General features: G+C 41.1%; 1 protein-coding gene across 2 annotated transcripts in view; it reads right to left on the bottom strand.

The window, feature by feature from the left end:
- Positions 1-25,089, bottom strand: part of LOC308678543 (uncharacterized protein) — an 86,162-nt gene that overhangs the window by 24,911 nt on the left and 36,162 nt on the right. For both annotated transcript variants that reach the window (XM_081345774.1, XM_081345773.1), the window contains exon 4: positions 6,227-6,280. In XM_081345774.1, coding sequence (XP_081201900.1) covers positions 6,227-6,280 — 54 coding nt within the window. The remainder of the gene's footprint in view (positions 1-6,226; positions 6,281-25,089) is intronic.

Below are 25,089 nucleotides of genomic sequence, written 5' to 3' on the forward strand. Positions count from 1 at the left end.
TTATACCGCCCTTCTCCCGAGGGACTCAGGGCGGTGAACAGGGCATATAATAAAAATACAAAACTACAAAAGTTAAAATAGAATTAAATTAATGCCCAAGATAAAACTATAAAATATACAAATATTTAAAACCCAAATTAACTCCCCATCAGGCCAGGCCAGCTTGTTCAAACAGGTGGGTCTTTAACCCGCGTCGGAAGGAGCGGAGATCCGGTGCCATCCGGAGCTCCACCGGCAGTTGATTCCACAAAGCCGGGGCGCCCACAGAGAAGGCCCTCCCCCTGGGGGCCACCAGCCGGCATTCTCTGACTGGAGGCACCCTGAGGAGGCCCTCTCTGTGGGAACGCACAGGGCGGAGGGGAGTTGACGCCGGCAGCAGGTGGTCCCCGAGGTATTCCGGACCCATGCCATGTAGGGACTTAAAAACCATCACTAAGACCTTGAACCTCACCCGGAAGACAACTGGTAACCAATGTAGCTCGCGGAGCAAAGGTGTAACATGGGAGTACCGGGAAACTCCCAAGACAACTCTCGCGGCCGCATTCTGTACCAGTTGGAGCCTCCGAGTGGTCTTCAAGGGAAGCCCCATGTAGAGAGCATTACAGTAGTCAAGGCGAGAGGTCACGAGCGCATGAGTGACCGTACACAGGGCATCCCGGTCCAGATAGGGCCGCAACTGGCGCACCAGGCGAACCTGGGCGAAAGCCCCCCTAGTCACAGCTGCTACATGATCTTCCAAAGTAAGTCGTGAATCTAGGAGGACTCCCAAGTTGCGAGCCCTATCCACGGGGGGTAACAGCTCACCCCCCATAGAAAGAGATGTAACATTTTGAATGTCCCGGGATGCCGGAATGTACAGCCACTCAGTCTTGTCCGGGTTGAGTTGAAGTCTGTTCCTCCCCATCCAGACCCGAACCGCCTCCAGGCAACGGGACATCACAGCGAGGGCATCACTGGGGTGGTTTGGGGTAGAAATAAAAAGTTGGGTATCATCAGCATATTGATGATACCCAACTCCAAAACCACGAATGATCTCACCCAGCGGTTTCATGTAGATGTTGAACAGGAGAGGCGAGAGAACCGACCCCTGAGGAACTCCACAAACGAGAGACCTAGGGGTCGATCTCTGCCCCCCTGCCAACACCGACTGCGAACGTCCCAGGAGATAGGAGGAGAACCACCGAAGAACTGTGCCTCCCACTCCCAATCCCCTGAGACGCCGCAGCAGGATACCATGGTCGATGGTATCGAAAGCCGCTGAGAGGTCTAATAGGACTAGGACAGAGGAACATCCCCTATCCCGAGCCCTCCAGAGATCATTCACCAGAGCGACCAATGCCGTCTCCGTGCTGTACCCGGGCCTGAAACCCGATTGGTACGGATCCAGATAATCCGCTTCATCCAGGACCAGAGGAAGCTGATGCGCCACCACACTCTCAACAACCTTCGCAAGAAAGCGAAGGTTGGAGACTGGACGAAAGTTGTTCAACACAGCTGGGTCCAAGGCAGGCTTCTTGAGGAGGGGTCTCACCACCGCCTCCTTCAAGACGGTGGGGAAATTACCCTCACTCAAAGAAGCAGATATCACCGCCTGGAACCAGCCTCGTGTCCTCTCCCTAGCTGCATAAACCAGCCAGGAAGGGCACGGGTCCAATAAACATGTGGTGGAGCTCAGCCTCCCCATAATCCTGTCCACTTCATCAGGGGTCACAGAATCAAACTCCTCCCAGATAACATTGACAAGACCGCCCGTGTCCTGATCGTCAGACTCTGCCCAGCTGGAGTCCAAACCGGTCCGAATCCGAGCGATTTTATCCGACAGATGCTGACCAAACTCCTCGGCACGACCCTGTAAGGGATCCCCCCTCACCTCCTGATTAAGAAGTGAGCGAGTCACCCTAAACAGGGCGGCCGGGCGATTATCTGCGGACGCGATGAGGGTGGAGAAGTAATTACACCTCGCCACCTACAGTGGCATCATTTAGGATCTATTTAGTTGTATTTATCTCCTTGTCCGTTAAGAAAGAAAAAAAAATCAAGGCAGGGTGACAGATTGTAGAATGCCTTTCAGAAGTGAGTGTCCTATTTGGGCAATATGAAGATGTGTTCTTGAGCTTTACTTCAAGAAATCAGAAGAAAGAATAGCCACTATGTAGTGAGCAGGCTAACCAAATTAGTTCCCTTCCAAAGCATGGCATTATAGAAAAAACATTTTTAAAAATCTGGTTATTTGGCAGCAATCTGCTGCAAGTCACTCAGTAGTGTTTCATTAGCACTCCCTCAGTTATCCTCCATTTAAAAAAAGCTAGCAGAAAACCTTAACATTGGCTGACTTAGGCTAGCAATGTCAAAAGCCTCTGGCTGGGGCGAAAAAAGGCCCAGACAGATGAGGATTCTGCTTCCATCATTAAAGGCATCTGTCAATTTGCAATTATCATAAACAAGATGCCATTTACTTGGCCTCTGCATCAATCCATCCTCAAATTTTGCCCTATGTTCACAAGAAGTAGAAATCACAGGATGAAAGGTATGGAATTTGAGTTTATTTATTAGATTTTTATCCCACCTTTATTACTTTATAGGTAACTCAAGGAAGCAAACATATATAATACTCGTCTATGTTTTTCCAAAAGGCAACTGGACTTTTTTCTTCAACTGAAGAAGCTTCTTGGATCAGAAGCGAAACATTTTCAAGGAAAAAAGCAAGAAAGTCCAATTGTGTTTTGGAAAAGCACCTTTGGGGTACATAATACTGCTTTCTCCTCCTATTTCCCCACAATAATAACCCTGTGATGTGGGTTGGGCTCAGAGAGACTGACTGGCCCAAAGTCACCCAACTGGCTTTTATGCCTAAGGCAAAATTAGAACTCATAGCCTTCTGGTTTCTAAGTCAGATTTTTAACCAGTACACCAAACTGACTGAAATTAAATTGTTAATCAAATAATTATTTCATTTGTAGAACTATAGGCTGTGCAGAAATAATTCCTGAAATACTTCCATAGTGTACACTTCTACCCTATTTCTTTATGAGGGACCAATTTATCTATATTTTCTAGTTGCCTTATTTTAATACAGAGCATTCAGAAACAAGAAAAACGGGTGGGGGAATGGTGCAAAGTTTCAGTTTTAGGCAAAACAAACCCCCTTTATTCTGGAGGTTAGCAAAGGTATACAGTACCCTGTTTTACAGAAACAGCATTTCAACTGGAAAGTATACCTCAGCTTGTGGATATTGAAAGCTTAATACACAGTCACTAAAATGAAGGTATTGTGAAGAATTGTTCAGAAACTTCAGGAGTCCATAAGAAGTTGACATTGTCAATTTATAATTTCTTTCCCACAAGTTTTGCCATTTTTCTAATTCTATATCATTTCCAAAAATTTTAGCCCATCTTATCATTGTTTCTTTAACTTGTTCGCTTTCCATTTTCAAATTTAATAGAAAATTATAAATTTTCTTAATTAGTTTCTCATCAGAGGTTAATAATATCAAACAAGGTTTGCTCCTTATAAAATCCATACAGTTTTAACATCTAACTTACATTTATAAAATGTATTTTAAAACTTTTCAATAAAAAAACATATAAAATGTATTTTAAAACTTTTCAATAAAAAAACATCTAACTTACATTTGTAAGTATGCCCACCATGATAGATTGATACCCTGATTTTTCATTTCTTGTTTAGATTTTAAGTTCCCATCAGAATTTAGAATATCTCTGTATGCTTGGATTTTTTCAAAATTGACTAAATTTGGATGTATGAATACGTCCATTGTTGAAAGCCAACCTGGAATTTTCAGATATATTTTACATTTTATTTTTTCCCATGTTGATAATAGTGTATTTCCTCTATATTGGTTTTGAAAGTACTTGTGGATTTTATTTTTCCCATACCATAAAAAAGTGTGCCACCCAGTTGTAAATCATGTCCCTCCAAATATAACAACCTTTTGTTTCTAAGAATTATCCATTCTTTTACCCATGTTAATACAGATGCTTGATAATATAAGACCCACTGTGGCAAACCAAAACCTTGGCTTCTTGTAACATTTTCATCTTGATTCTAGCTTTCTTTTCTTGCCAAATGAATTTCAAAATTAATGAATTTAAATCTTCAGAGAAGATTTCTTTTCTTATAAAGAAAACCTATATAAAATGTTTTATAAATGGCACTTGCCACCAGCAAGATTAGCAAAAATGTTTAAAAACATGTCACATAGATGTTGGAAATGCAAACACAAGTCAGGTACTTATTACCATGTTTGGTGGACGTGTGCCAAAGCAAAGTTATTGGGAAAAATACATACGTGGTAGAAAAGATGTTGGGAAAATATGTAGATTTTAAACCAGAACTTTTTTATTAGGTATAATAAAACAAAATATATGATAAACAAAGCATGTATTTGATTCTACATGTAACAACAGCAGCAAGAATTATATTTGTGCAGTATTGGAAAAATGAAGAAATACCATCAGATAAAGAAATAATTTAAAAAAATACTAGAATGTGCAGAGATGGATAGATTGACTCTGAGGTTGAAAGGAAAAGAAGAAACTGAATATTATCAAACTTGGGACATTTTATCAATGGCTAGAGGAAAGAATAAAAGATTAGGAATTAAATCTGTATTAGTGAACGTAAACTCAGACAACACGTTTGTTGAAAAAGTACTACTGAATGTATGAAAAAAAATCAATAAAAATCTTATATATAATAAAAAAGAAACTTCAGGAGTCCAAATCATTACTTTACTGACTAGTAAACTGCAAAGCAAGTACATTATTTTCACATTCACGTTTCTATTGTTTTTCTCGTACAATGATAAACATAGTTTCGCCTTCTTTATAACAGGTCTATTGATAGAGCAGACATGTGTTTTTCTCTGCATAGTTACCCCTGGTAATAAATAACTAATATTTCTTAATCATCTCAAATATACAAACCTACATTTGGCTTAATTATTCAGAAATGTACCGGTAATTCAAGCTGCTGGTTATCTTCAAGAGCTCTTATTCCAAATAGAAATTGCCTGCCTCAGAAACACTCTTCTCTTGTGGTGTGGTGGTGATGAGCAATTTCTAAAGGAGGTTCCCTTGTGTGGAATGGATTCCATCCAGAATAAAACCTGCACTCTCCTAACATTTATGAAGTGTTTAAAAACTTGCTTAGTCCAAAAGCTTTTGGGAACCAAAGCAGCTGTTAGGTGGTTGAACTTGGTACAATTTAAGGGCGCTAGTAACATGTATTGTTACTGGTTGTGATGATTAGATCGGTTACTCGCATTTGTTTTATGGTTATTGCATTTCTTTACTATGTTATTCTATCAGTATGCTTGCAAGCCATTTAGTGTTACAGTGATTTGAAGTGGCATATAAGCTTCCATCAAGAAAATAATGGCTTGAATATAAACATCTTCTGAAATGTTCTTGTGATATAATGGGGCAATAATACAATCCATCATTGGCTAAAGTTAAGCGACTTAGGAGAGGGTGGATTAAAAAAAACATGGATTTTGCAAGAGCTGAATATAAAAAAAGGAAACAGATGTAAATATACCATCGTCCCTATTATAGGATTATTACCTTCAGTTATTAATTTATCCTACTAGTTTAACCTATAACATTAACTTATCCTATAATATCCTAATTGATGTCTTTCTCTGACTATCCCAGCTTAATCTTACAGCCAATTTTTTTTAATCTCCTTACTCAGATTATAAAAATATGAAAGCTCTTTTTTCTTCATGATTGGCAATACTGTGCTTATTTGCTACCTTCTTCACCTGAAATGAGGTACTCAAGCTATCCTCTGAGGCAATTAATAGTTGAAGAACTTTTACATTTTAAGCTTTCTACTATCTAGGAAACTATGGCAACTATGACAAAATTGTGTGTGTTTGCAAATTTTTCAGAGCAAATGAATGGCATGCTAAACCTTGCTTTCCAGAATATAAGCAAAACAAGGACAAAAAAGTGGGAGCTGAAACTTACATTTTAAATATGAATTTAATTACATTTTCATTCAATTAATCAAGTTCAGTTAATACGATTATCCCCCCTACATTTAATTCTTTGCACTACCCAGTCTATGTTACTAAAAACCAAGAACTTTTACAAGGGAACTGTAAGGCCATCAGCTGTGGATATTTGCTCTACGGAACACACATGATTTTGACACAAACAATGGAAGGGAAAAGGAAAATGTATCTATGGCTCAACTTACGCGAATTTTGATGATCCTTGTCTTTGTACCACAATTCTTCTTAAACAGCATCTTCTAAAAGAGAAGCAAAAACCTAAGGTGAAAGTCAGCTGAAGCTTGAATGAGGAATGTAACATCACCTCATAATGATCATCAGTGGAGTACTAGAAAGGAGCATGAAGAGTGCATTAAAATATTTTTTTTTAAAAATCCCACACTTTGAACTTAATGGGTGTTATTGTGTTGGAAATGGGGAGCAGCTCCAAATGACTGTGTGATCTCCAAATGAGATAGAAGGAAAAGAGACTAAACTTCTCCTGGTTGCAGGTATTACACAGTTGGTATATAATAGGACTCCCTTGGTAATAACTCACCTTTTTTATGTTATCCTGTTATATTTTACTCTTGGTTAACTAAGACGGCCTTTCACACAGCTGTGTGCCTGATATGATTATCAAGAAGCAATTCATTCTAAAAAAAATCACAAGCATTTTTCTGTATACAGTCGTTGTGATTCCCTACATGCCCAAATTTTAAATATTAGTTTAGCAATATTTTTACCCTTCCCTAAACAATTATTTTACAGTGTTCACTGAAGAAAAGGACCATTAAACCCATTTAAATTCATTGCACAGGTTTAATTTAAGGAGAAATCAACAGTTTAAAAAATTAAATGACATATAAATTTTAAACTTTAAAAAATTTCAAAGGACAATTGCTGAATTATGCCCTTGTAAAACGAAAAGGTGTGTCCTCTGAATGTTGGTTCTACCCTTGGTATTTCTCATTTAATTGAAGTGAGATAAAACTAAAAAGCTACTATGTAAAAAAGTTTACCTGCCTTTCTCCAACTGCATCCTAATTGCCCACAGACACTGCTACTCTTGAATGCCACAGCTCATAAAAAGCTCAGTGAAAACATCAGTTTAATGAAAGACCGTATCAAAATGGCACCATTATTACCACAATATATCCCCCAAAATTTCACCCTGAAAGATGATCATTTAGGCAAATAAGATCTATCAGACATGGCCTATCCTCATTTTCCCATCTTAATTAGGTTCAAAATGAACTCAGAGGTTCACAAGAGAAACTCTACTATCAGAAATCCAGTTTTTAAAAAAAATCAAGTTAAAAACAATTCCATATTTTAGAAACCTATCTAATTACAAATTAGAACAAGTGGAATTGTTCCAGGTAAAACAAAGTTGATAGAAAGAAACAGGAATCACCCAGGATTAATCCAAAATAGCCCTGCAAAATGGATTCAGATTAACTAGCATTTGGAATTATTAACTGACAATGTTTTGTAAGAATCTTCTCAGCTGGGAAATATAAAGCAAAGCAATCAACCAGCAAATTGTGGGCAAAGGAAAAGTTTTTGGGAGATTATCTACAACTAGTCTGCTGGATTACAACAAGTAGAGCATATACTTTCTATGCTGAAGGTCAAAGGATCAATCGATGGCCAGCTTCTGCATGTACAACTGGGAAAGACTTGGCTGCAATACTGGAATCAATCAGTCAAAATTGGTAACACTGTACTGGGCTAGATGGACTTCATATAAGCCCAATGCAGCCATTCCTAGACAATAATTAATTCATAGTTCACTGCTCAGAGAAAACAAAATTAAAACAAAAACAAAATTAAAAAGAACAGAGCAGACTGGGGTAGTGTAGGAAATGACCAGGCTGAGCCCGAGGGTGGAGTCAAATGCATCATTAGTTCCCTTGCAATCCATTGACTCTCATCTGGTGCCAATTTGCCTTGTCTGTTAGTAGTACAGATTCTTGTGTATAGGTAGCATGAAATAAACTTGTAGTACTTTCGAACGCCATTCTGGTTCCTGATTTCTTGCACCTGACAGTTGGGTGGGTGAGATTCTGAAAAAGTTAGCAAGGACAATGCACGCAACTATACCAATCTCAGAAACCTTTGTTTTTTAAAATAAAGATCATGTTCTGACTGGCAACATACACTATGAGAACAATTTTGTAAACAATCACATCCTTAAGGGAGCCATTTTGTAATGACACCCAGAGTTCCTGTCAAAAATTTTAAAATGACTGCAATCTACTACTTTAAGAATTCCTGCCTATTTGTCCTTGCTCATTATATTTACATTTTCTTCAATGGAACATGAAAACTTATGTGGGGAAAATATCTAATTAGGACCTCATAAAATACAGCTACAACCTGTTTTTCTCTACTCCTATGCATTTGCTGGTTGCTGAAATGCAGTCACTTTTTATGCAGGGCTAAACAGAGCATTGTATGAAAACGTTAGTGCTATCTGCTACTACTGAATACAAGCAACTTAACATTAAATTTCTTGCTATCTTTTTGTTGTATGCCTCTTAGAGAAAGTATTGCCCTACTAAGGCAATCTTAAAAGCCTTTAAAATAAATTAATTTAGCAGCATCTTAATGTGCCAAATTCTAGTAAGTAAAGCTCCTACTCCCCCCATGCCAGGGAAAAATAGTGCCAGCTACTTTTCTAGATCGCTGACTATTAAATGCAGCAAAACAAGATCCCATAGTTGCCAATTCTTATTCTGCAATGTCATGTCATAAAGTACCTTCCCATTTTGTTAAGAATTTGTTTAAACTATTTATATTAGCAATAGCTGAGGATGCCAAATATTTCAACTTGAAACTTCCTGCATCTGCTCTTCCTTATTTAGCAATGTGAAAGAATCTGACATAGGTTTGTAAGGGAATTGGTCTTATAATGGACTGCACATTTACAGTAACAGTAAAAAAAAGTCTAATGTTGTTTTCATTCTCATCCAAAATCTGCAAAAATATACGATGTCTCCTTGCAGAAAACAAGCATGCATCACGAAAATTTATATTAGAATAATTTATGTATATTAGAGAAATTAGCATGTTGAAAACTCCAGTAGGGAAATTTGGGAATAACAACCTCCTGTGAAGTCTACAGCTGACTTTTAACTGAAGAAAGCACAATACAATAAAAATGTACAATAGTAACACCAGATTTATAGAAGTATTCATATTTATTAGATTTGTATCTTGCCTTTCATTCAGAGCTTGAGACAAAATGTACACCACTCAGTGATCAGGGATAGCAGAGAGTAAATTTGAACCTGGGTTGAACCCAGTGGTGGGATTCAGCCAGTTCGCACCAATTCAGCAGAACCGGTAGCTAATTTTTTGTTGTCCAGGCCCAGAATGGACTTCCGGAAGCGGCACCCACACAGAGAACCGGTTGTTCACATATCTGAATCCCACCACTGGTTGAACCCAATGCCAATTCAACACTTTAGCTAGTATACCACTATCTTAAGCTCACTAAATCAGACATCTCCCTGCTTTTTGCATCCCTTGTTCTGCCTCTAAGTATCTGCTTAACATGCATAACAGCACACATTAATTTCTACTGTCATGCAGTAGAGTCATGGAACAGCTTCTCCAATAGTTTCGAAAGTTAAGTGTTGCAAAGGCTACAAATATTACATTTGTTTGTTTGTATCCTGCTTTTATTAGCTTTACAACTAACTCAAGGCAGCCAAACATATCCAACATATCCTTCTCCTCCTATTTTCTCCACAAGAACCACCATGTGAGGTGGGTTGGGCTGAGACAGGGTGATTGTCCAAAGCTACCCAGCTGACTTTATGGCTAAGGCGCGACTTGAACTTGCTTTACCACAAGATTAAACTGGCTCTTATCCTGCCTTTCTTTTGGGAACTCAAGACAGAGTATCTCCCCTCATTTTATATACTGTATGTACCAGCCTGGGGGTTAGGCTAAACTAGGAGAAGTTGAAGTCAAAATCATCAGCTGGCTTCAATTGGGGATTTGAACCTTGAACTCTCCAGTCCCAGTTCAATATATTAACTATTATACCGCGCAGACTCATTGTGAGATAGCAATTCATAACAAGAAGGGGTAATATCAAATTACTTCTTTCCAAACTTATTGTCTTCTTTCTTCCCCCTTTATGCCTTAGACTTCTATTGCTTTTAATGAGATGGACCAGCTTTTTCCTCACCAAGTCGTTCAGACCTTTTCAGCAATCTTTGATAGCCATTTTTTCTCTTTTTTCTCACCCCCATGCTTCGTTAGGCCCTTTTTCTACTTCTCCCATGTGCAAGCTGCATATACCTATTCTATTACATATTTGTCCTGAATACCAAATATACTATTACTTTGTCCTAATGGCATATTCAGCTTGAAACTTTCAGAGGACCAAAAGTGATTTTGTTGAATCTTGGGACATGGAAAATGCACAAAATACACTGGTAAGTTATACCACCTGGGTCAACAACCATCATACAATATTCCATATACAATAAGGCTTAGAATTTCACAATCAGTTGAAGTTAGGAAGTTTTTTCTTAATTCCAGGTTGCTTCTCTCCTTGAGTAATTTCCATCCATTATTTCTTGTCCTGCCCTCTGGTGCTTTGGAAAATAAGCTCTTCTTTGTGGCAGCCCCTCAAGTACCGGAATACTGCTATCATGTGCTAGTCCACACTGCTAGTCCTTCTTTTCTCTAGACTAGCCAAACCCAAATCCTACAACTGTTCTTCCTATGTTTTAGTCTCCTGGCCTTTAATCATCTTAATTGTTCTTCTTTGCACGTTTTCCAAAGTCTCAACATCTTTTTTGTAATGTGACCCAAAACTAGATGCAGTATTCCAGGCTTTATAAAGCAGTATTAATAATTCATGTGATCTTGATTCTACGTCTCTGTTTATACAATCAAGGGTTGTATTAGCTTTTTTGGCTCCTGCTGCACACTGCTGGCTCATGTTTAAGTGATCGTCCACTAGGACTCCAAGGTCCCTCTCACAATTACTGTTTTTGAGTCAGGTTTTGCCTAATCTGTATTTGTACCTCTGGCTTTTCCTGCCTAAGTGTAAAAAACTTGTTTTTCTCCACATTAAATTTCATGTTGTTGGATAGGGCCCATTGTTCAAGTCTGTCAAGATCTTTTTGGATCCCAAGCTTGTCTTCTGGGGTGTTGGCTATTCCTGCCAGTTTAGTGTCATCTGCAAATCTGATGAGTTCCCCTTCCATTCCCACATCTAAGTCATTTATGAAGATATTGAAGAGTACTGGGCCTAAGATGGAACCTTGTGGTACTCCACTGCTTACTTCCCTCCATGTGGATGTAGTACCATTAAGGACAACTCGTTGAGTATGGTTTGTCAGCTAGTTACAAATCCATCTGGTGTTGATGCTGTCTATCCCATATTTTTCTAGCTTACCAAGGAGTAGATTGAGGTCTACTTTGTTGAATGCCTTTCTGAATACTAATTATCCTATGTCCACAGCATTTTGCGGGTCTACTAGTTTAGTCACTTTATTAAAGAATGAAATAAGATTGGTTTGGCATGATTCGTTCAGGATTTCTAGGAGTTGAAGTCCATGAGTCATAAAAGAGCCGAGGTTGCCTACCCCTGGCCTAGACAATGGGTGTGTGTCTCAACTTCTATAGGGAGTGTTAATGGACTATGTTATTACTTACACAACAAAAAATAATGCTTCGGAGTTTATTGGACTTCCATTACACCTGTACAGTAAAGGATTATTTACGACAGTATAATGTTGCAAATGCAATAAAACAAAGCTTCTTTAAAAGACATGTTTCTACAATGTCCTATATTAAACTAAGTTTGTGGAGAAAGTAGTGAACTATATAATTGTGACTGCAACAGAAGCTAAAATTTTCAGAGTATCACATTCTCCTGAATTACATATCTAGTATGTGAAATTTGACAATTGGACAATGAAAATGGATTCCCTGTGCCTTTACTATAGGAAAAAAGACTGTACTGCAACACTCAAAAGATGAATACACGGCTCCATTTACTCAAAGGACTGAGGACTTGCTCACACATTATTTATGAGTGAATAATGAATAATACACAGACTTTGTATGGATAAATATAATAAAATATGGGACTCCATACAAAATATAGTGGATAGGTGTATTAGAATCACACACACACATATCTGCATAATGCTTATAGATAATAAAAGGAATATATCTGTGTTTTGTTCCTTCTTTCCCCTTTTTCTGTTACTATTTCAAAAGCAATTAAATTTATGTTAAAAACACTAGAGATTGAAAAGCTAAACTTCTGACAATTCAATCCTGCTCTTGCCTACAGGGATCAAACTAAAAAATGAAATAGTCATACATCTCTTATCCTTTGCCCATTCAAATATATTACTGCTGTGTTTCTTTCACCTAGAGATTGGAGCATACGCAAATTTTTCAGATGGGAGAAAGTCCACACTTTCTGAAGCTTCAGTTACAAAAAGCCAAATACAAGGCAACCAATCTCCCTGAAAGATTAGAAGAAAAAAACAATCATGTGTTTCTCTCACCATATTTTCTACAAAGCTAAAATATACTAGACAATCTGGGAACTGTTGGGTCATCATTTCAGAGATATTTCCTTGTGGGAAGCTGGCAGGAAGCATTAGAAATAACTATCATGTGACCGTGGCTGACTGCAGTAGTATGATGGCACTGAAGAAGTCACAATGTTGCCAAATTTCAATTCCATGCAAGTTATGTTCCTGGATTCTGGATGCATTGTGCAAATTAGCTCATTCATTCAACAATTTTTTTTATTTATTTATTTTAATTCCATTTATATCCCGCCCTTCTCCGAAGACTCAGGGCGGCTTACAAGCTTGTTGCCCTATGATGCACCATTTTGGCCAACAAACAGACAGGAGTTTTTTAGTAGTATATTGTTCATTTGAGGAAACAACTAGTAAACGTTTTGGGTAAAAATGGGAAAGCGTCATTGAAAAAAACAGTCTTTCATGTGCTACTTCCAAGTTAAGTGTGACTGAACAGAACATGTGAACTGTAGTCTGATCCATCTGGAAAGCACCAAATTGGAGAAGAATGAGGTAGCGGCTTCTCTGAGGCCTCCAAAGCTGAATCATAAATCTCTGTTAGGGTTAAGCAGAGCAAGCTCTCCTTCTGAAATTGCATTAATTTCCTGTCTCTACTCAGACTGAAGATAAGCAAAAGCAGCTGGTCCTGAGGTAATCCATTCTACAAGGAAGATCCAAGAAATCAGGCTGGAGCATATTCTTGGGAGCAGGAGAAGAAAGAGAACAAACCAACAGATGTTACTTTTTACAGTACTAGCAAAATGCCTGGTTCTATGGCCATGGCCTGCCTCCCTGCTTCCCAGGAAATTGATGAACTAAATTCGATTACTCTTCATAGGGACTTGTATCCCTTCCCCTCAGAGCAAATTAAGCAACATGGCAAACACATCTTTGCAGATTAGCAAGGAAAAGCATAACGCTGCACAGCACACACTGACGAGACATTCTGAGGCAGCCAATTCTCTCCTACCTATCCAGAGCTCTGTTTTCCTCATTTCATTCAGGAAAGTGGCCCAGAATCAGTCCTACACTCACAAACAGCAGCGCTGAGACAACATTAACTCCATCATCTGCTAACAGAAAAATATGGCATATAAACCAGAAGGTGAAATAAGGAGTGCTTAGCTAGACCTAAATTCCACATATTTCATAGACACACAGGTACCAAGGCCAACTTTTTTTTCAAAATCAAAATTTTCTTTAACACAAAGAATCAGGGAGCAAATCTTTCACTAGCAATGAGATGCAGTGATAGCAAAATACATACTCCTTCAATTTCAGAATGCAATACTCGTGGTTAAAAGCATCATGGAACTCTTAATTCTGGCTGGTAAACTCAGTATGTCCAGCCCCAAACCATCTTTTTTGTGTCTAAAAAAAAACCCCTCAGCACTGAATTAGGACTTTATGATAGCAATTTCAAATGGTTCCCATGGGCTTTTATGGCCACATGGGAGACTAGGTATTTGATGTTGCCATGCTTGCTGCTATAGCAGCTGCATGTGACCTTTAAGCTTGGATACCAAGAAGTAATGTTGTCATCTGAGCCATAATAATATCAGCCTAGTTGAATGGAGTTCCACATGTCTGGAACATCCCTGGACACACCACCAGCTTTGTCCCAAAACCTTCAATCCTAATATTAAACTAAGCTTGAAACTATTGGTAGGTAATTACAATAGGTTTTCAAGAACAGGGTTTGCTTGATCTTTCCATATGCTTTGCAGGGCTACCTCTCTGGAGGAAATTCAAATTTAATACTACAAGTTTGGGTTGATAAGACAAAACAAAGCTCTTTGAAAGATCTCAGTTACTTTCAACATAGCAATGTTTGCATGATCTTGCAAGATTCTTAACCAGGAATTTAAAGGCCAGGTCACATTTACAGAGTTTATAGGCACCGACTTAAAAGTGGGCCTAATAAATCTTAATACTATGCCTGTTTCTAGACAACATTTGGAAATATCTGCATTACATGGAAGTACTGATGGATTTTTACTTTTCTGGACTTTACTTTTTTCATCAGATAAAATGAAGGGAGCACAATAATGAGGGGATAAAGCTTAAATTCATGGATATTTATTATTAGGAAGCATCCCAGTCTTTGACACAATTGTGTAAATAGATTTAATTTATATAGTCACCCACTTGCCAAACATCCCTGGGTGGCTAACATATTTAAAACATTAAGAAAAAAGCATCAACCATAAAAAAGAACCACATGTAAACACATATAGGTTTTTATTGACATAAAGTGCTGGAATTGATAACTCATATAATTCATACTCCCCTTCATGGATTACTGCCTTGTCATGGCGAAGGGGCTTGCATAATTCAATGAAGCTATGAGGTATGCCATGCAGGGCCACACAAGATGGACAGCTCATAGCAGAGAGTTCTCACAAAACATGATCCACTGGAGAAGGAAATGACAACCCACTCCAGTATATTTGCCATGAAAACCCCAAAAGGCAAAAAGATATGATGCTGGAAGATAAGCCCCTCAGGTCGTAAGGCATCCAATATGCTACTGGGCAAGAGCAGAGGGCTAGTACTAGTAGCGCCAGAAAGAATGAAGCGACTGGGCCAAAGCCGAAAGGACGCTCAGCTGTGGATGAGTCTGGTGATGAAAGGAAAGTCCGATGCTGCAAAGATTTTCTTCTCCATAAGAACCTGGAATGTAAGATCCATGAATCAAGGAAAGCTGGACGTGGTCAAACAAGAGATGACAAGACTGAACATCGACATCTTAGGAATCAGCGAACTAAAATGGACAGAAATGGGTAAATTTAATTCAGATAACCATCAGGTTATACTACTGGGGGCAAGAATCCCTCAGAAGAAATGGAGTAGCCTTCATAGTCAATAAAAGAGTAGGAAAAGCAATACTGGGATACAATCCCCAAAATGACAGAATGACCTCAATTCGAATCCAAGGCAAACCATTCAATATCTCAGTAGTCCAAGTCTATGCCCCAACCACCGGTGCTGAAGAGGATGAAATTGACCGGTTCTATGAAGTCCTACAGCACCTTATAGAACTAACACAAAAAAATGATGTCCTTATTATCATGGGGGATTGGAATGCTAAAGTAGGAAGCCAAAAGATAACCGGAATAACAGGCAAGTTTGGCCTTGGAGTACAAAATGAAGCAGGGCACAGGCTGATAGAATTTTGTCAAGAGAATACGATGGTGATAGCAAACACTCTTTTCCAACAACCCAAGAGACGGCTTTACACATGGACATCACCAGACGGTCAACACAGAAATCAGATTGACTATATGCTCTGCAGCCAAAGATGGAGAAGCTCTATACAGTCAGTAAAAACAAGACCAGGAGCTGACTGTGGCTCAGACCATGAGCTTCTTGTTGCAAAGTTTAGGCTTAAATTAAAGAAAGTAGGGAAAAGCGCTAGGCCAGTCAGGTATGAATTAAATCATATCCCTGTTCAATATACAGTAGAGGTGACAAATAGATTTAAGGAATTAGATCTGATAGACAGAGTGCCTGAAGAACTATGGACAGAGGTTCGCAACATTGTACAACAGGTAGCAACCAAAACCATCCCAAAGAAAAAGAAATGCAAGAAAGCAAAATGGCTGTTTGAGGAAGCTTTGCAAATAGCTGAGGAAAGGAGGGAAGCGAAAGGCAAGGGAGAAAAAGAAAGATATGCCCAATTAAATGCAGAATTCCAAAGAATAGCTAGAAGAGATAAGATAAGAAGAGATAAGGAATTAGATCTGATAGAGTGCCTGAAAAACTATGGACGGAGGTTCGCAACATTGTACAAGAAGTAGCAACTAAAACAGATCCAGTACTAGCTGACCTAACCTCTCTGATATCTCCTTGAAGAGACCGGGATGCAGGCGCCATTCGGAGTGATCCACTGTCGACCTGCTGAGAAAGCCCACCTGATTTGCCTCCCCTGAGATGTGCTCTGCCCTGAGTGATGAGAGGTTGGTCTCTGCCCAAGAGCACAACAGTTGGGCCTCGGCCATAAGGGACTTGGAATGGGTACCCCTTTGCCGGTTCACATGGGCTTTTGCTGCTACGTTGCCCATGAGGACCAGGACATGTTGTCTTGCCACCCTGTTGTGGAAGTGGCGTAGGGCCACATTTATGGCTCTCAGCTCCAACCAATTTATGTTGTGCTTCAGGTCGGACTGGGACCACTGGCCCTGAGCCAACTGAGACCCTAGATGCGCCCCCCAGCATCCGTAGTCAGGGTGATCCGAACAGGCTCCTGGAATAAAGAGCCCCTGGCTACCGCTGGCAAGGTCCACCACTGGAGGGAGTTTAGGGTTCAAGATGGAACCCTTACCATTTGGTTGGAGGAGCTGGTGCCCAGTCTCTGAAACAGGAGCAAAAACCATTGCAGGTCCCTGGAATATAGTCTGGCCCATGGGACTATTCCCATGCAGGAAACCAACTTCCCTAACAGTTGGGAAAGAATGGCCAGGGTGACTACATGCTCCCTCTGGACCTGAAAGACTAGGGCTCTGATGCTGTCCTGACGGCCATGAGATAAATAGACCCTGCACAGTTTGGTGTCTATGACCACGCCCAAATGAAGAAGGCGGGTTGAGGGAACTGTCTGGCTCTTTTTAAAGTTCACCAAGAACCCATGGTCCTGGAGAGTCTTGATAGTCAAAGCCAGGTCCGATTAAGCCGCCTGGACCAATAGGGACTGGATGAGAATGTTGTCCACATAGCACTGGATGCGTACGGGGACGGACCTCAAATGCACAGTCCTCCGGTGGGTGGGAAGGATGGGAATGTTAAGGTATGCTTCCATGAGGCCGATAGACATCAGGAAGTCTCCCCTCCTGATGCTGGCCAAGATGGACTGTAGTGTTTGCATCTTGAACTTCTTCAGTCCATTTAGATCGAGTATTGCCCTCCATCCTCCAGACATCTTCGGAATGACGAAGAGGATGGAATAGAACCCCCTTCCTAGCTGCCCATCTGGGACTGGTTCTATGCCCCTTATTTCTAAGAGGTGCTGAATAGCCTCTGTCATGAGAGCCTTCCTGACCGCATTTTTTGATAGCGGACAAGGAATGAAGTGCTCTGGGGGGACGGACATGAATTCTAGGAACAGACCGCTCCTGATAGTGTTGAGGACCCAAGCATCTGTGGTGGTGGTCTCCCATTTTTGAACAATGTCAGTCTGCCACCAATTGGGGAGACCACCCTGAAGTCATTTAGACTTTCTGAAGGGACGGCCCCCCGTGCCTCAAAAGGGCCGCTTTGCTTGGAATTGCAACCTGGGTCTTTCTCTGGTTCCCGGTCGGTCGAATCGACAGTCAGACCTGGGAGGGAAGGAACGGGAAGGCTGAGCAAACTCTGATCCTGACCCTGACTGGAAAAATTGTCTGCGGATGTATGAGGTAGGCCATCTGCCTGTCTAAGAAGATAAGACATCACCTTATGCTTGTCCTTGTTTTCCACCAAATAAGGTGTCAAGGCCTCCCCAAAAAGCTGACCACCACGGTAAGGGGGCAGCTGCCAAGCGCCACTTGGATTTAACATCCGCTCGCCAGTGTTTGAGCCACAGGAGTCTGCGAGCGGTAACATTGGAGGCTATGGCCCTAGAAGAGAACCAGGCGGCATGTAGAGATGCGTCTGCCATGTACTCCAAAGCAGCCACTAACATGGCTAAGTCCTGGTGCATTCAGACTTCCTCTGGGGGTACTCTGGCCTGAAGTTGGCGGAGCCAGAGAAGGGAAGTTCTGGCAAAGAAAGAGGTGGATGTGGCCGCCCTCACCGCCCATGCTGAGACCTGGTGGGTCCTGTGGAAGGAAAGTTCAGATTTCCTGTCCTCCGCCTTCAAGGTCTCAGCCATATCACCGGACACCATGAAGGAGAAGAGTGGAGTCAGAGGTTCATTCACAGAAGGAACCTCTAGCACTTCTGACAAGGCCGGGTCAACATTAAAGAGCTTCTTGTCCATCCCCCCTGGAGAAGGAAAAGTGCCAGGTGTTCCCCATTGCTTCTGTACCCTGTTGAGTAAGAGAGGGGCACAGGGGATGTGACACTCAGTGACCACATGCTCTGAAAATACCAGCCTTGCATCTTGGCTGGTGGATGGACCAGGATGGGGAACCTGGTGAGGACCAATCTTAGCAGTAGCACTGGCCTTATGAGGCAGAAATTTAAAGAGCGCCAGATTGAATAGATCAACAAAGGGAGGAGGGTCCGGAGTAAGATCCTCACCCTCTGAGAGTGGCATAATATTGTAGCTTTTATAAAACTTTTCAATAAAAAAGAACTGAAATTAAGCATACGATAACCAAACATAAAACCAAACTGTCTATAAGTGCACTTTATTTTTTCTTAATTAGAATACTTGCTGAAATAGCAGTTCTAGAAGTTGTAAAAAAAACAAATGATTTGTAATATATATTCTAGTCATTCTTACCTGGTGTGTGTGTGCTGAAGAATAATGTTTCTCCATTATATTTTCAATGTATCATCATTCCCCTTTCCCTCCAATGTAAAATTGTAAAGAATGCAGATATAATCAAGTACATACTGAATTGTGAGTGTCAGCGCTCATCATAACAAGGCATGCTGAAGGCCTTCTGACTTTCAGCTATATTTAGCGGGCGGCAGATTTCTTATCTTGTCAAGCAGATATTCACCTCATCAGTAACATGGAACATGAAGTGAGAGTACCCAAAGAAAAGGAAAAAGCATCAAGACACATGGACACACACAATCCTACTGGATTATGGTATATACAAAAATCATCCAAACAGCGAGATTCTAACACAATATGGCCAGTCAGAAGAGAGATGAGAATGAGAGCACCAGCCATGATGAGGGAAAATAGCAGGGGCATGTTGACATATACCAGTTTTGCTGCTTCTCCCATTCAAAATATTTAATGGGAAACAAGAAATTTAAGAGAAATTCAGAGCATAGAGACCCTACATCTGTTATGCTAAGAATCCCTCATCACATCTTCTTCTCATCAGCACTACGATAATTCTCTCACAAGCCCAAGTATGGCAGCAGGAAGGAAAGACTAATCATAGAGAGGGACCATTTTTCCATAGTGAAACAATAAGTGTCTCTGCGTTGGTAGGGTGAGGGGAGTATAAAACCCCCACATTCACTTCTGCAAATGCTAGGCATTAGCACAGAACACAAATCAACCAAATCCAAAAAACCCTGCATAGCAAGAGGGGGGGAAAAACACACAATCTTTATTGCTTCACTGGCTCCCTCTTCATTGTTGGGTCTGGCCCTAAGTGTGCTAAGGGTTAAAGCTTTCCTTTAAGGGGAACAGCTGTAGCCTGGCAGCTGAATGAGGTCAGGTGGAAGACACAGTGGCTATTGTGATGTGGCTGCAGCTTCTGCTAGAAGGGCTTCCACCTACAGCTGACCATGTGGCAATCCTAGAGTAGGGCAGAGAAGGCATATGCATGCATGCTTGAAGAAGTGACACACCCCATGATTTCTCAAGAAGCAAAAGTCTTTTTTACTTATTCTTGAATTGTTGGCTCAAAGGAGGAAATCATCTAGTGTTAGATTTTCCAAAGCCAAACTGTAATACATACCAAAGCTGCCCACATACCCAACAGTTTTGACTTCTAGATACTGAGGCTTTCTTTTGTGTGAATGGGATGTAGTTTCTGCAAGCACAGACCAGTTCTCCCCGTAAGTACATATTATCACCCTTTCCTGGCTTTGAGTGCTCCAGATGTGCTGGACTACAACTCCCATCTGCTAATGAAAAACAAATAAAAAAAACCTAATGCTCAGGTGTCTGAACATCCAGCCACTTCTTGTTCTAAATCTAAAAGAATGTTCTTTAGCCTCACTTTACTTCTTAAACAAAGATGCAGTTTTCCTTCACAGCCAATACATTTGCTATGCTCAGCTTGATTAAGTCCTAAAGTCAGTACTGGTGAGGGTTTGTTTTTTTTAATGGTTGCCTTTATTGTCATCTCTGTACCTCTAACATGTTAAAAGATGCATACATCAGAAGTGGCTTCTTCCATTGCAATCCTCTTCCTTTCAAAAAAAATGTGAAATTAGTCCCAGCCTCAAGAATTTATCATCCCTGATAGCCTGCAATTCTCATCATTTTTCATTATTTGTCATTAATATGATCCAAAAATCCGACAACAGATTTCAACCAAATCTGAAGGACAATAGATTTTTTGCACCATGTTTAACTAAGATTTTAATCTTACATTCATGCTCTCAAGAGCTCCACAAAGAACAAAGGACTATTTTTGTCCATGAATATATGCATGTAAAATATATCTACATTTATTTGATACATACTGCTCAAGCATAGCCCGCCTGCCATTTGATATTCTACAGCTGGAAATACTGTTTCAAACTCTATATTATAGAAAGGCTAATATTTATTTATCAAACTCCAGTTTTGAATCAAGGAATATTGCACTCCAGTTCTGAATCAAGGAATATTCTGTTTGAAAAAAATAGCTTATTTTATACTTCTTTTCAACATTACACTAAGAACGCATCAAAAGGTTTCAATAACATGCAAATATACACGTATACAAGTTAAAACACAAATATACAAGTTAAAACAATTGGCAACAAAAAGACTAATCCCTAGACCAATGTGTAGGTGGAATGTAGTTCATAACTGGGTTAATGGCAGGCTGATTTCTGAACCAAGCACATCTGGAAAAGTATCTGAAAGATTTGGAAAGCTTTTTTAAGATACCCCAATCCAAATCCAACTCTTCCTCCTCCCTCAATTTTATCTTTCCTTATTCAGTACAGCAAAAGATTGATAATGAAGCCCAGTCTGCTTGGAATCTTTAAATGTTTGTTTCGACTATGTTGACTGCTCATCAAAACTTCATGTTAGCTTTTTTTTTGCACAAACTTTCCTTTCTTTTGGCTCGTTGGTACCTATCAGGCATTTGGCAGTTGTCTGAACCTAAAATGTTTTTTTCCACAAAACACAGACTCACAAAGTTGAGTTTAGTAAGATAGGGACGCGGTGGCTCAGTGGATTAGGATGCTGAGCTTGTCGATCAGAAGGTCGGCAGTTTGGCGGGTCGAATCCCGAGTGCCGCATAACAGAGTGAGCGCCTGTTACTCGCCCCAGCTTCTGCCAACCTAGCAGTTCGAAAGCACGTAAAAATGCAAGTAGAAAAATAGGGACCACTACGGTGGGAAGGTAACAGCGTTCCGTGCACCTTTGGCGTCTAGTCATGCCAGCCACATGACTAAGGAGACGTCCTCGGACAAGTGCTGGCTCTTCGGCTTTGAAACAGAGATGAGCACCGGCCCCTAGAATTGGATACAACTAGCACGCATGTGTGGGGGAACCTTTACCTTTATTAAGATAAAAGAGTAGCAGTACAAGAATTCCACAAGTGAACAATTATTTTTTTTGAGACAATGTATTTCAGTGTATATTAGAGTGGACGTTTTCTGAGTCATTTTTTAAAGTCTCGTACAGGTAGCCCTCGACCTATGCCCACATTTGTGTGCGTGTGCTGCCCCACCCACTCACACACACACATGTAACTGTGGTCTAGTTAGTTTATTAATATTCCCCAGCAATATCCTTCACCAAAAACCCAGAACTGTCCCAATCAAGTCCAATCACGACCAAACCAAGGTTAGTCCACAGAGCAATGGCCCAATAGTCCACAAGGACTTGAAAATTGCTCAAACAAAATAACTTCACCAAACAAACTTAAATCCACCAGGCAAAACTTAAATCCACACATAAGAGATCTCACAGGGCAAGAAAGGTTCAGAGTCTACAATGCACAATTCAATTCCAAACAGGTGTCAGTACAAAGTGAAGCAGGAATCACGACAACCAAACAAACACATTGTTCCCAGCAACACCTTCATCTGTCTGCTGTGATAAATAGCTTTCATGCAGCCCATCTAGATGAGCGGGGCCCTCTTCTCTTGAGTAATCTGGCTGACCCTTCTTTGCTCCTGCCTTTTCTCTGCCTTATGTGTTCTTGGATCAGGTGCAGAAGGCAATTCCTCCTCCTCTTCGCTGGCCGTCTGTGACTGCAAACTTTCCCCAGCTGAAGCCCCAGCCAAATCTTTTCCAGTCACTTTCAGAGCCATCAATCAACTCAGTTGCTGACCTGCCAGGAATTGGCTTATCTTCCCCTGAACTGACATCTGAGGAGATATCTGGGGAATCATTCAAGGGAGACATCACAGTGTGCTACATGACTGTATTGCTCAGTGATGGCAATCCCACCAGTCCCAGTTGCCATCTTAACTCCAGGCACATGGGCCATTCTCCCAGGATGTGGCAGGAGAAAGAGAATGGTGAAGGCCAGCTATGTCATCAGGTGCTGCGGAGTGCAAAGAGCCAAAAGGGCATAGATGGAGGGGGGAAAGGCAGGGGGGAAGTATCCCTGTGGTCATAAGTGTGGGGGGGCTATAAGCACTTGAATTTTGATTACATGATGGCAGAGCTGCTGCAACAGCTGTAACTTCAGTGACTGGTTGTAAGTCCCTTCATTCAGTGCCACTGTAACTTCGAATGGTTGCTGAACAAATGGTCATAAGTTGAGGACTATCTAGAAGTATTACAGAGGGGCAGAAGCTGTCTTCCCTGATGAGGACATCTGCAGCTGACTGTTTACATAAGTCAACTGAATCTCGATCAGTCTGAACAGCTCTTATTTAGCCTAGTTGCCACCATAGCAAAATATTTACATAAAACTCAAGTAATCCAAAACTTCAATTATGAAATGAAATCACATGGCCTCTGTGAAGATTTATTTGCAAACTTCTAAAGCTGACACAATTGTTTGGTAGGAGTCCTGATTTCTACATATACTATACAACTCCACCAGACATCCAGTATAAATCTGGCAGAAGAGTATCATAGAGAAGAGCCCCCCCCCCAAGGACCAGTGCTGTAGAGAGAGGTTTTTCCATGGACCAGAGGGGGTATGGTTTTGTGTGCTGCCTGCATCTTGCAGATGGGGATTCGCTTGTTTGTGAGGACCGGTTACTGGCATGCTGCGGATCAGTGCCGGTCCACAGACCAGGGATTGGGGACCCCTTCCATAGAGGAAGGTTGTCACTGGTGTGCTCATTCATGTAATGTAAGTTGGATCAGAAGTGGCACAGCTGCTTGAACTGCTCTTAGCAGAGTTCAGCTGGTCCCCCTATCTATTTCAGAACTGCTGTTAGAAAGACTACAATCTTTAGATGTACCTTGAGAGGCGAGGAATAAATACTGGTCCCAGCAATACTAATACCAGAGAGCCCACACAAAAAACACGAGAGCAATCTTGTTGAAGGTTGACAATATGATTCCTTGCCAAGGTCAGGATTGACTTTCACTCCTGTTTGTGGAACAGCAGGCTGCCACGGCCAGGAGGACATGTGCAAAACTTCATGTTGTGTGCCCCTGTTCCCAAACTAGGAGATTCTAATCACTGTCACCCATGCTTTGCTCACCTCCCAAATGGGCTACTGAAAATTAATAGAAGAAAAATGTGGAAAAGAAAAAAAGAGAGAGAGAGAATTTTGTTATCATGCTGGTGACTGAAAACAAGTTGAAGTGGTTTAGTGGAGCTGTGCCAGTCATGTGGTGTTTGCTAGGCTAAAGACTTGGCTGAAGCTACCATGGTGCAGCTAGATAAGAACCTCTGTTTCAAACAAGAACTGCAGCCACACTGGACACCTGATTGCTTTTTGTCAGCAGAGGAATGTGCTTCTTCCTGTTCTCCAACACAAATAATTCCTGACTTATAACCACAGTTGAAAGTGGAATTTCCATTGTAAGCCAGTGTGGTCATAAAGCAAGATGTCACATGACCGCACCAACTTATGAAAGAAATCCTGGTGGTCGTTAACCAAGTATTGCAGGTCATTAAACAAGTACCTCCCCAATCCAAGCCTCAATAAAGTAAGAGATTGCCTCTTTCCACCTGCCTATCTCTCTCCTCCATATTTCTGCCCTTTGGGTTGCTCTGCACTGTTTTGTGGGGTTCGAGGGAAGCCTCAGCCGCCAGCCTGCCCCAGCAAGCATTCTTTTGCTCCTCATCCCATCCAAGCAAGCAAGTCAACAAACATTTGTCTGCTCCTCATCTCTCCCTAGAAGCTCCAGCAAGCATTCTTGAATGGCCAAACAACTGCAAATGTAATTCAACTTACCGTATATACTTGAGTATAAGCCGAATTTTTCAGCCCACTTTTTGGGCTGAAAAATCCACTTCGGCTTATACTCCAGTGAACAAAAAAAAGAGAACTTACCGAGGACTTGCGCACGGCCGAGGCTTCGGTGCTTCCGGGATCGTGTGCACCTCTCCCAAGCCGCCGCTGTCCGGAGACCTGCCGAAGTTTGGGGAGGTTTGGGGAGGTGCGCGCGCACCTCCCCAAACCTCCCCAAACGTTGGCAGGTCTCCGGACCTCCGCGCCCTGCCTGCCTGCTTCTTTCCGCTGCCTGGCTGCCCTACGACGTAACCCGCTTCATGATCGAGTGCGACGCCTGCAAGGACTGG

This window comes from Vipera berus, assembly GCF_964194415.1.
Source record: "Vipera berus genome assembly, chromosome: 1".
Lineage (NCBI taxonomy): Eukaryota > Metazoa > Chordata > Lepidosauria > Squamata > Viperidae > Vipera > Vipera berus.